Source organism: Amblyraja radiata, chromosome 2 (assembly GCF_010909765.2).
Source record: "Amblyraja radiata isolate CabotCenter1 chromosome 2, sAmbRad1.1.pri, whole genome shotgun sequence".
Classification (NCBI taxonomy): Eukaryota; Metazoa; Chordata; class Chondrichthyes; order Rajiformes; family Rajidae; genus Amblyraja; species Amblyraja radiata.
In genome coordinates, this window is record NC_045957.1 from 83932976 (window position 1) to 83946341 (window position 13366).

Sequence of the window (13366 nt, forward strand, 5' to 3'; positions counted from 1 at the left end):
CTCACGCTGTCTTCAGTCCCTGCACAGCAAAGATCCTATAGTGGAGCTATAGGATCTTTGCTGCACAGTTTGCCTCTTTGCGCCACATGACAGCGATCTGTAAGGTCTGGGGAAGCGCGTCGGTTGACGGCTGTGAGTGAAGTCGCATCTCTTCTCTCATGGTCGGATGGCCGGGCAGCGGGTGTCAGCGCCTCTATGTGCCGGCTGCGAGCGCTGCGCTACCAGCTGCCGCTGCAGCCTCGCTCCCTCCCTCCTGCCATTCAACTCGCACGGCGGCGCCACCGCCGCCAATCCACGCTAATTCATGGGGGGGAACCACGCTACGCCTTCACATTTCAGCCAATTCCCATGCTCTCACGCTGATGACAGAATTCTCACGCTTTCTTCAGTCCCTGGCCAGTTTGTCTCTTATATTATATGACAAACAAATTTTATTTTTGAAAATAAAAAATGTCTCCACACAGGCCTTCCCTATAGACAACAGATGGGAGATGGTTCTTCTTGGGAATGCTGCTAAAGTCACAAGTGTTTTTGAATTTGCTTGTAAGAAAATAATCTCACTGTGTGTTTGTACTTTGCACATGTGACAATAAAGGATTGTTGAAGTGGTTATCTGCATAGGAGGCAAGAAAGAAATATGATAGAGCAGTAGTGATAGGGGATTCAGTAATTAGTGGGATAGACAATCATTTATCTGGTCTCATACATGACCTTTACAGTTTAAGGATATGGGGGAAATCTTTTAGGACCGAGATGAGAAAAACATTTTTCACACAGAGAGTGGTGAATCTCTGGAATTCTCTGCCAAAGAAGGTAGTTGAGGCCAGTTCATTGGCTATATTTAAGAGGGAGTTAGATGTGGCCCTTGTGGCTAAAGGGATCAGGGGGTATGGAGAGAAGGCAGGTACAGGATACTGAGTTGGATGATCAGCATGATCATATTGAATGGCGGTGCAGGCTTGAAGGGCCGAATGGCCTACTCCTGCACCTATTTTCTATGCTTCTACCTTCATCAGATTTTTTAAGGAGGTGACAAAAGTGATAGATAGGGAAAGGGTGGTAGATGTTGTCTACATGGATTTTAATAAGGCATTTGATAAAGTCCCCCATGGTAGGCTGATCCAGAAGATGATGATGCTCAGGATTAACAAAGATTATGGGCGTATGGATTCATAACTGGCATATTGATAGAAGGCAAAGGTTATGGTGGAAGGCGTTACTCAGGTTGGAGATCTGTGACCAGTGGAGTTCTGCAGAGATCTATGCTCGACGTCTGTTGTTTGTGCTAGATATAAAAGACAGTCAAAGAAGCAGACCGGTTGATTAGTAAGTTTTCAGATGACACTAAGATTTCTTGAAACGTGGGCCGTGAGTGGAAGGCTGTAAAAGTATACAGTGGGATGCTGTTTAGCTACAGAAATGGATGGAAAAGTGGCAGATGGAGTTCAATCTGAGCAAGTATGAGATATTACAATTTGAGAGGTTGAATATAAGGTGAAAATATACAATTAACACAAGATCCTTAACAACTTTGATGTCCAGAGGGATCTTGGGATCCAAGATTGTAACCAACTGAGAGTGGCAAAACAAATAGATAAATTGGTAAAGAAGACATATGCTATACTTGCCTTCGTTGGTCAGAGCATTGAGTATAAGAGTCAGGAAGTCAAGATGTAGCACTATAGGACTTTGGTTATGCTATATTTGGAATATTGCCTGCAGCTTTGGCCGTCCCATAACAGGAAGGAGGTGGAGGCTTTGGAAAGTGCAGAGAAAGTTTACCAGAATTATGCCTGGATTAGGGGCTATTTGCTACAGGGGAGGTTGGACAGACTTGGATTGTTTTCTCTGGGATGCCAAAGGTTAAGGGGAGACCTATTAGAAGTATATAAAATGATGAGAGGCATAGATAGGGTACAGTCAGAACCTTTATCTCGGGATGGAAAAATCAAATAATATTGGGCTTAGCTTTAATGGGAGAGGGGCAAAGTTTAAAGGAGATGTGTAAGGCAACTTTTTTCATGGAGGGTTGTGAGTGCCTGGAATGGTGATGTAGGCAGATATGAAAGTGACATTTAAGAGCCTTATGGATATAACTCAATATACAGGGAATGGAGGAATATGAATGATATGCAGGCCAATAAGAGTGGTCTTGCATCATGTTCGGCATAGACTTCACATTAAATTAGGTCAATGTAAAGATTTTTGGGTCAATGAAAATGGAAATGAAATGTTACTAAATGAATGCACAGAATGTGGTAAATAAGACTGATGAACATTAGGCATAGATAACACCTGAGTAACTCAGCGGGTTAGTGAGTCTGATAAAGGGACCCTATCTGAAACATTACCATCCGTCCGAAGAAGGGACCCGAAACGTCACCCATTCCTTCACTCCATAGATGCTGCCTCACCAGCTGAGCTTCTCCAGCTTTTTGTCTACCTTCGATTTTTCCAGCATCTGCAGTTTTTTCTTAAACATTACCTATCCATGTTCTCCAGAGATGTTGCTGACCTGCTGAGTTACTCCAGCACTATGTCTTTTTTTGTAAACCAGCATCTACAGTTCCTTGTTTCTGTATAAATAACAATGTATGGTTTGGATTAGCTGAGAAAAGTACATGGAGGAATCCAAAGTAAAAATAATCAGTTGGAAGAGAACCAATTACAATGGGATAATATTGGATCCAGCTCAGGTATGGAGAACTTGAAGCAGTCTGGCAAAATTATAACAGAACAATGGCTTCCGTTTAAGGAAGAGTGGTTCAGGTACATTTGAGGCACATACCTATGAAGGGCAGAGTAAACAAAATCAGAGCTTCATGGATGATGACTGAGATTCAGAGGAAGATGAGGAAAGGATAGGAACAGTGGTGTTTAAAAAAAAATGTAATTTATACATACTGTAGACACATAGATAGTAGGTGCAGTAGTAGGCCATTCAGCCCTTCGAGCCAGCACCGCCATTCAATCTGATCATGGTTGATCATCCACAATCAGTATCCCGTTCCTGCCTTCTCCCCATGTCCCTTAATTCAGCTAGCCCTAAGAGATCTATCTAACTCTCTTGAATACATCAGGTGACTCGGCCTTCTGAGGTAATTTATATGTGTTAGTTATTTTTATCTTTTTTGTATTTGGCAATAAATGATCACTGAGAGGTGCAGAGAAACTGTACTCTTACAAAGTTGTCACACACTGTGCAGGTTTCTCCTTTTTGAAATGTTAATATATTGTTTACATAGAACAATATAGCCACAGGAACACAATGTCCTTTGGCCCACGGCATCCATGTCAAACATGATGCCATTATAAACTAATACCTTCTGTCTGCAGATCCAGATCCCTCCAATCCCTTCATTTTCATATGCCTATGGAAAATCCTCTTCAATGCCACTATCATGGGCACTTCCACCACCATCGCCCAGGCATCCACCAGTCCATGTAAAAACAACTTGCCCCGCACATTTCCTTTACAATTCCCTCTAATCTTCATGTTGATGTCATAGAAGCATAATTAAGCCTTTTCCCCAGGATGGAAATGTCAAAGACTAACGGCCACTTTAAGGTAAGAGGGCCAAAATTCAAAGGAGATCTGCAAGGCAAGTTTTTTTTTTTTTAAGAGTGACGAGTATCTGCAACACGCTACTGAGACAGACACAAGAGTGGCGTTCATGAGGAATTTGGATAAGTGCAGGGATATGAATCACGTGTAGACAAATCTGATTATTTTTTTTTAGGCATCAAGTTCAGCACAGACATTGTGACCTAAAGTGCTCCTTCCAGTGCTGTACTGTCTATGTGCCTGTAAAGCTGCTGCATGTAAGAATGTCATTGTCATGGTCTTGGTGGATATGACAAATAAAAACCCTTGATTTGCCGTGACTTGATGATGCATTCTAACACTGTATCTTCTTAGGCCCCCGTCGGTCATGACTGACCATGGGTGTCTCCATGGTTGGAGGACGCCAGTGTGTGACTTTGTTTAACATGGGGAGACAGCCACCATACAGTGCTTGACAGATCTGGGTCAGGATCCAGTGGCATGGAGTCCAAGACGACCGGAGACCCTTTTCTGCTGTTGCCTTCACCCGGCTTCCCAGCCGTCGTGACACTCAACCAACGTCATCCATTATCCTCTGCCTGTTCCACCGTTGAGGTCTTGGTTGGATTGCTCCTTGTCAGAGTTCTTTCCCTCAACCTTACCGCCATGGGTGGCCCTACCAGGAGCATAACTCCAGACGGCATTGCTGTCAGGATCTCAGGACCACACAAGCTTCTCCACCAAACAAAGTTCAGAGGGGTGAACCCTCGGAAAGTGCCTGGACCTGATGGCATACCCGGTCGTGTTCTAAAAACCTGTGCGGACCAACTGGCTGGAGTTTTTACGGACATTTTCATCCTCTCACTTCTGAGGTCTGAGGTTCCCATCTGCTTTAAGGCATCAATAATACCGGTGCCCAGGAAGAGCAAGGTGATGTGCCTCAACGACAATCGACCAGTGGCACTAACGTCTGTGGTGATGAAGTGCTTTGAGAGGTTGATCATGGCGCATATCAACTCCTACCTCCACAAAAACCTCGACCCACTGCAGTTCGCTTACCGCCTCAACAGATTAACGGTGGATGCGATCTCACTGGCTCTCCACTCCACTCTGGACCACTTGGACAACAAAAACACATATGTCAGGCTGTTATTCATTGACTACAGCTCGGCGTTTAATACGATCATCTCCTCCAAGCTGGTTACCAACCTCTCAGAAATGGGTCTCTGCGCATCCCTCTGCAATTGGATCCTCGACTTCCTCATCCTCAGACCACAGTCTGTCCGTATTGGTGGAAATGTGTCATCCTCGATAACAATCAGTATGGGAGCACCTTAAGGCTGCGTGCTCAGTCCCCTGCTTTTCTCATTCTATACTCATGACAGTCATCATCCCTCCTCCTGCACCTATTTTCTATGTTCTTGTGCGTTATTGATTGGGGACGATCACCCATGGTCACAATGAATGGCGGTGCTGGCTCAAAGGGCCGAATGGCCTCCTCCTGCACCTATTTTCTATGTTTCTAAGTTCGCCGACGACACCACTCTTGTGGGACAAATCACTGATGGTGACGAGTCAGAGTATAGAAGTGAGATCGGCCGACTGACCAAATGGTGCCAGCACAATAACCTGGCCCTTAACATCATCAAAACCAAGGAACTGATTGTGGACTTTGAAAGGGGTAAGATAGGGACCCACAATTCCGTTTATATCAACTGGACGATGGTGGAAAGGATCAAGAACTTCAAATTCCTGGGCGTGCATATTTCCGAAGATCTTTCCTGGTCCCAGCACACTGATGCAATTATAAAGAAAGCACATCAGCGCCTCTACTTCCTGAGATGATTACGGAGAGTCGGTCTGTCAAAGAGGACGCTCTTGAACTTCTACAGGTGCACAGTAGAGAGCATGCTGACCAGTTGCATCGTGGCTTGGTTCGGCAACTTGGGCGTCCAGGAGCGGAAAAGAATGCAGAAAGTTGTGACCACTGCCCAGTCCATCATCGGCTCTGACCTCCCTACCATCGAGGTGATCTATCGCAGTCGCTGCCTCAAAAAGGCTGCCAGCATCATCAAGGACCCACACCATCCTGGCCACACACTCATCTCTCTGCTGCCATCAGGTAGAAGGTACAGGAGCCTGAAATCTGGTACATCCAAGTCCCACAACAGTGGTGTCGTCAGCAAACTTGATGATGGAGTTCGCACTATGACCGGCTACGCAGTCATGAGTATAGGGAGGTTTCACGGCAGTCGGGTCACGACCCATGACCCGTACTGTTGCTACGCTACTCCAAGTGGAGTACACGCAATGAACTGCAGGTAGGCACTTACCATTGTTTCCAGCGTAGTGGGCCCGTTAAAACTCGCTGAAATTGTCAATTTTTGCGCTGTAAATAATTATGGAAATCGGGATAAGCGTGAGAAACATTTAGCCTACTTCAGAATTCCAAAAGTGAGGAGAAATTACGGTAGATAGAAGCGAGAGCTGAAGGGACAACAACAGCCAGAGTGCTTGGCGAACATTGGCCGTTTGCTCACTGCATTTCATCAACTAAGGCATTATTTGGGTTTTTTCTTGATTCCTTTGGCATCTAAAAAGTTTCAGAAGTGATAAATCTGGCTGTAAATTTTTTAAATCGCTCATGGTTCTCGTGGGTTTTTACATACAAAATGAAAACGCATCTGAAGAAATTTACAGCCAGATTTATAATTTCTGAGACTTTTTAGATACCAAACGTATCAAGAAAAAAAACAAATAATGCCTTACTGTTGATGAAATGCAGTGAGCAAACGCGATAATTCCCAATATTTTCAATTCCGATATCTGCACAGCCAATGTTCACCAAGCACTTTAGCTGCTGTTGTCCCTTCAGCTCTCGCTTCTCTTTACCTTAATTTCGTTTCACTTTTGGAATTCTGAAGTTGGGTACATGTCTCTCACACTTACCCCGACTTCCACAATTTTTTTCAGCGCAACAATTCAACATTGTGGCGGTTTTTAACAGGTGGGAAAGTACGTGTTTCTTGCATTATTAACATATACCGGAAGTTACGGATGTCCTCCAGATGGATTGGGCGGCTCCGTGCGTTAAGCCCTATGACCCAGTGACCTTACGTGCAACCCCCCTATAGAGTGAGTACCAAAGATCTTAGAGCAGAGCAAGATGGGTTACTCTCACGCAAACGTGTAGTACGCTCATGGGCGGATTCATGGGTGATTATAGGACCCATTTTAGCGACCAGTCCCCGCCATCTTGTTCGGCCATCTTGCTTCCGGCCAAAGATCGGATCTTTGTTTCCGCAGCGGGGAGAGGGAGTGCGCGGCCCAGGGCAGCGGGGAGAGGGAGTGCGCGGCCCGGGGCAGCGGGGTGAGGGAGTGCGCGGCCCGGGGCAGCGGGGAGAGGGAGTGTATGGCCCGGGGAGAGGGGGTGAGCGGCCCAGGGCAGCAGGGAGAGGGAGTGCGCGGCCCGGGGAGAGGGAGTGCGCGGCCCGGGGAGAGGGAGTGCACGGCCCGGGGCAGCGGGGAGAGGGAGTGTGCGGCCCGGGGAGATGGAGTGCGCGGCCCGGGGCAGCGGGGAGAGGGAGTGTGCGGCCCGGGGCAGCGGGGAGAGGGGCATAGGAGGGGGGGAGACATTGTAGTGCGGGGGCAGGCGAGGGAGTGCTGGGGGGGGGGGGGGGGAGAGTTGAGGGGTGGGATAAGGCCTAGTGTGTGTGAAGTTGCGGGGAGGTTTACAATGTTTCTTATTTAATGTCCCTTGTCTAGTCTGAAATAAAGTTCATTATTGGATCAGAAGAAATATAATTGTGTGTGTTATATGATTATATACATTTATATCGCATTCATGTATGTGTGTTTATAAACATTTTATTCTTTAACAAGAATTAACAGAATTATGAATTAACAGAATTATGAATCTAACCCTATATCACACACAAAAACTCCCCCCGCAATGTCAATTACCCTGCGAGTCGGGTCTGTTCCGGTTACTACAAAATCAACTCAACCACTGCTTGTGAGCCATTTAAAAAGAAATGATTTAAAAAACATTAAAAAAGACAATTACCAGAGTCAAATTTTATTCTTGACAAGAAGACCCATGACCCGTACTGTTGCTACGCTACTCCAAGTGGAGTACACGCAATGAACTGCAGGTAGGCACTTACCATTGTTTCCAGCGTAGCGGGCCCGTTAAAACACGCTGAAATTGTCAATTTTTGCGCTGTAAATAATTATGGAAATCGGGATAAGCGTGAGAGACATTTAGCCTACTTCAGAATTCCAAAAGTGAGGAGAAATGACGGTAGATAGAAGCGAGAGCTGAAGGGCCAACAACAGCCAGAGTGCTTGGCGAACATTGGCCGTTTGCTCACTGCATTTCATCAACTAAGGCATTATTTGGGTTTTTTCTTGATTCCTTTGGCATCTAAAAAGTTTCAGAAGTGATAAATCTGGCTGTAAATTTTTTAAATCGTTCATGGTTCTCAAGTGGGTTTTTACATACAAAATGAAAACGCATCTGAAGAAATTTACAGCCAGATTTATAATTTCTGAGACTTTTTAGATACCAAACGAATCAAGAAAAAAAACAAATAATGCCTTACTGTTGATGAAATGCAGTGAGCAAACGCGATAATTCCCAATATTTTCAATTCCGATATCTGCACAGCCAATGTTCACCAAGCACTTTAGCTGCTGTTGTCCCTTCAGCTCTCGCTTCTCTTTACCTTAATTTCGTTTCACTTTTGGAATTCTGAAGTTGGGTACATGTCTCTCACACTTACCCCGACTTCCACAATTTTTTTCAGCGCAACAATTCAACATTTTGGCGGTTTTTAACAGGTGGGAAAGTACGTGTTTCTTGCATTATTAACATATACCGGAAGTTACGGATGTCCTCCAGATGGATTGGGCGGCTCCGTGCGTTAAGCCCTATGACCCAGTGACCTTACGTGCAACCCCCCTATAGAGTGAGTACCAAAGATCTTAGAGCAGAGCAAGATGGATTACTCTCACGCAAACGTGTAGTACGCTCATGGGCGGATTCATGGGTGATTATAGGAGCCATTTTAGCGACCAGTCCCCGCCATCTTGTTCGGCCATCTTGCTTCCGGCCTAAGATCGGATCTTTGTTTCCGCAGCGGGGAGAGGGAGTGTGGGGCCCGGGGTAGCGGGGAGAGGGAGTGTGGGGCCCGGGGTAGCGGGGAGAGGGAGTGTGGGGCCCGGGGGAGAGGGAGTGAGCGGCCCGTGGAGAGGGAGTGTGGGGCCCGGGGGAGCAGGGAGAGGGAGTGTGGGGCCCAGGGCAGCGGGGGAGAGGGAGTGCGGGGCCTGGGGTAGCGGGGAGAGGGAGTGCGGGGCCCGGGGCAGTGGGGAGAGGGAGTGCGGGGCCCGGGGCAGCGGGGAGAGGGAGTGCGGGGCCCGGGGCAGCGGGGAGAGGGAGTGCGGGGCCCGGGGCAGCGGGGAGAGGGCGTGCGGGGCCCGGGGCAGCGGGGAGAGGGAGTGTGGGGCCCGGGGCAGCGGGGAGAGGGAGTGCGGGGCCCGGGGCAGCGGGGAGAGGGAGTGTGCGGCCCGGGGCACAGGGAGAGGGAGTGTGCGGCCCGGGCACAGGGAGAGGGGGTGTGGGGCAGTGGGGAGAGGGGCATAGGAGGGGGGGAGACATTGTATAGGTATGTTGCAAAGCGTACCTGAAGCGTCGTGGAAAATCTGCCGCTGCGGGTGCGAGCGATTTTGGCGCCGTTTAGAGGGGGCGGGTTTAAAACGCGATTTTCTCTAGGCTGTTCAAATCGAAGATGTTCAGCCTAGTTAATTATTAACGAAAAATCGCTGGAAGTCCCCGTCGCAAAAGCTATTATTAGTTTTAAAGGCCTCGTAAAATAGTTATAGTAGTTTAAAAATCAACCTCTAAACCCGCGAACACCAGCAACCGCAGGGTCTCATAAAGCAAATAGCAGAAGGTAGGTTGTATATTTTTACATTAAAAAGGGCTTCTAAAGATCCCTTTATACAAAGTTTAATATTGCGAGTAGCTCATTTTGGGCCCATTATATCGCGCAGTATTTTTCTGGGCATTTGGGGCACAAATCTACCGCAATGTGAACGTTCTAAACCAGCGCGTTCCACAGGGACCCACTGGAAAGCTGATTTAAATGGGCATTTATTTACAGCAATTGAACACTAAATTCCTTCCATTTGGCCTATAAATTAATGTAAATGAGATTTAAAAATCATGTTTTATTGTGAATTATTTGTGAATATTATTTGGACATTTAGGCTATTTAAAAATGTTAATCATTTATTAAGAAATGGATAGATGTTTAGATCTAGTAATTGAAGTCTGAAATTAGCTACAATTAGGTAACTAACTAATTATATGCTTTAATTTCAGGACATCCAAGTAAGATTATTTTATATTTGTTTCAGAATGCTTCAATCTATGATAACTGAAAATTTCATTCAGTTCTCTTAATTTTTAAGAAAGTTATGGGCTTTTGACTGTTCACGATCACAGCTTTTTTGTTATGTCCATAGAAAATCAATAGGGAACAAGATGCTCATTTCCCAGTATGAAAATGGCCACAACTTTTTAAATACTTGAGATATGAAAGTGAATTAGGTGTCAAATTAAACTTATTTTTATGCTTTATCTGATGGGATAAATTGCAGACTTGATTTTTAAAATCTCAAAATTTTGTAACATTGCTACATTGTAGTGCGGGGGCAGGCGAGGGAGTGCCGGGGTGGGGGGGGGGGGGGGGGGCGGTGTGAGAGAGTTGAGGGGGGGGAGGGGGGGGGATAAGGCCTAGTGTGGGTGAAGTTGCGGGGAGGTTTACAATGCTTCTTATTTAATGTCCCTTGTCTAGTCTGAAATAAAGTTCATTATTGGATCAGAAGAAATATAATTGTGTGTGTGTTATATGATTATATACATTTATATCACATTCATGTATGTGTGTTTATAAACATTTTATTCTTTAACAAGAATTAACAGAATTATGAACTAACAGAATTATGAATCTAACCCTATATCACACACACAAACTTCCCCCGCAATGTCAATTACCCTGCGAGTCGGGTCGGTTCGGTTCCGGTTACTACAAAATCAACTCAAACACTGCTTGTGAACCATTTAAAAAGAAATGATTTAAAAAACATTAAAAAAGACAATTACCAGAGTCAAATTTTATTCTTGACAAGAAGTATGAACTGACAGAATTATGAATCTAACCCTATATCACACACACAAACTGTTGCCCCGCAACATTGATTACACTGCGAGTCGGGTCAGGTCAGGTAGGCTGCGGTTACTAAAATGGGCGGGGGAAAATGCCCAGGATCCCCTCCGTAGCGTACTACACGTCAGCCCATTGTATTTCGCAGGAGTAGCCCATCTTGCTCCGCTATAAGATCTTTGGTGAGTACAGCAGGGGACTGAGCACGCAGCCTTGAGGTGCTCCCGTACAGCAGGGGGCTGAGCACGCAGCCTTGAGGTGCTCCCGTACTGATTGTTTTCGAGGCTGACACATTTCCTCCAATTCGAACAGTCTGTGGTCTGTGAATGAGGAAGTCGAGGATCCACAAAAGCTTTTAGAATATAAACAAAGGTGTTTGATGGTCTTGCAGTCTTGCCACTGATAACATAATTTGTTCACACCCAAAATATTGAAATATATTGTTGTGGTTGTATTTCATCACCGTGTTTTAATTATATCAATATTCGATGTATATTGAGTTCAGGGGATTTTTCCTGTTACTAGGTTTCCTCTTCGTATGTGTTGGTGCCGAATAAACTTCTACATCTAGTCTCCGGTCTCCATGTGACTGAATGCGGAGTCAAGCGACGGAACACAATAACAGATGCAATAGTATTTACTTCCGCATGTAATAGCGGAATGGTGGGAATTCACTTTCGGAAGGTTAATCTCGGTGTACTGTGTTAGACTGTGAGTAGCCGACGACATGTGTCCCCTTGCAACAACAAATTAACATTTTCATAGAAGTCAAAACTCGTAACCTTCTTAAAACAAAAGGATAAGGATGCAGGAAGCTTGGTTTAAAATAAAACTACAGGTCGGGTGGCAAATATAAATAGATTGGCGCTTCAAGTAAATTTCGATTTACAATATTCCCCCTTTTCCGTGCGAATAATAACAGTATGACGTGAGATTTTGCCAACTGCGTTACTTGGAGGCCGATTTAATATTAAGCATGGAACAGGAAGTCAGTCCAGAAGTTTAGATACTGTCGCAACGTTTAAGAAACATTTAGACAGGTCAGGTTTACAGGGATATGGACTAAACGCAGGCAGGTGAGACGAGTGTAGATGGGTCATGTTGGGGGGTGTGGGCAAGTTGTGCGAATGGCCTGTTTCCACGCTGTAGAACTCAACAACTCAGAACATTTTTCGCACCGGGAGCAGGACATTTTGCTTTGCAATCTAATTTCGATCTGTCCCCACCTCACCGCTCCCTCACTGACGTGACAATCCCAGACAAAGACTATAGGACGTGAACCAAATGAGGCGGTGCCCGTAACGAGCCCGGTCAGGTGATTGGGCTCAATAAAGGCGAGAGGCTGGCTATGCGCTGCTTACTCTGCTGTCACAGTGAGTATGTTTGCGATCTGCCTGCGGCTCCTCTGCTGCTTCGCTGCCTGCTTCCTTGTAACTGCAGCAGGGGATTGCAAGCGCGGAGAGCCGGAGGGCTGCGGGGTGCGGTCGGTGCGCTGGTATTCGGGTGGGTCTAAATAACCAAAACCCTCGCGTAAGGTGTTGGTTGCTGCAGAGAATGTTACTAATTAGTTCTCGCTTTTCATCGCCATGTTAGTTTTAAGTGTGAAAGTATTACAATTGCTTCAGAACGAAGTCTCCGATCGCAGGGAGATTGTGTATAATTTACCCACAAGTATCAGTTTTATCCGTTAAATGTCTTTCACATGCTTCAATTAAAATAATTCCAAGTTAAATTAATATCTTGGGATTTATCTGGCTGATGGTGCCTTTAAACAAGTAAAATACGCTTTATTCTAATGTCTGTGGTTGGTAACGGTCTGAATGTCCGGGGCTCTCTTTACTGTCTGAATGTCCGGGGCTCTCTTTACTGTCTGAATGTCCGGGGCTCTCTTTACTGTCTGAATGTCCGGGGCTCTCTTTCGTCGTTAATATTTAAAAGTGTGGCGTTTTATTACCCATCTCATTTTCAATTTTACGCGTTGCTTTTCTTTACTAGTGTTGATTTTGGGGGTGGGGCAAGGGAGTTCTGGCCATCTTTTTCTAAACTAATTCTCGAGAAGAAAACTGATGTCCCAACCTAAACTGTTAATAGTTCCAATTCTTAAGCGCTGTATGTTTTGGGCCTAGAACTAATCGAAGTTTTTAGAAGGGAACTGTGCCTTTAAAAAAAATGTCTCACGTGAGCTATTTTTTCGAACCGGGACCATACAATACGGAGCCAACACAGGCCCTTCTGCCCAACTTGCCAATGTCGACCAGGATGCTACACCCAAACTAGTATAATTTGCTTGCGTTTAAAAAGGAACTGCAGATGAGATGCTGGAAAATCGAAGGTAGACAAAAATGCTGGAGCAACTATGGAGCGAAGGAAATAGGCAACGTTTCGGGCCGAAACCCTTCTTCAGGCGTTTGGCCCATATCCCTCTGTACCGTTCCCATCCAAATGTGTCTCAAATGTTATTATTGTATCTGCCTCAACTATTTCCCCCAGCAGCTTGTTCCATATACCCACTGTGTGAAAACTCTTAATTCCTATTAAATCTTTCTTCTCTCCCATTAATAGTTCTTGATTTCCCGTGGGAAAATCTCCCCTA

At 45.5% G+C, this 13366-nt stretch overlaps 1 protein-coding gene across 5 annotated transcripts in view; it reads left to right on the top strand.

Moving 5' to 3' along the window:
• Positions 1 to 13366, top strand: part of LOC116991066 (leukocyte elastase inhibitor-like) — a 157888-nt gene that overhangs the window by 9337 nt on the left and 135185 nt on the right. For 2 of the 5 annotated variants that reach the window (XM_033049415.1, XM_033049407.1), the window contains exon 1: positions 12151 to 12276. The exons of 1 other annotated variant lie outside the window; for it this stretch is intronic. In XM_033049415.1, coding sequence (XP_032905306.1) covers positions 12153 to 12276 — 124 coding nt within the window. In that variant the 5' untranslated portion in view covers positions 12151 to 12152. 2 more of the 5 variants (XM_033049441.1, XM_033049431.1) reach the window with 2 other exon arrangements.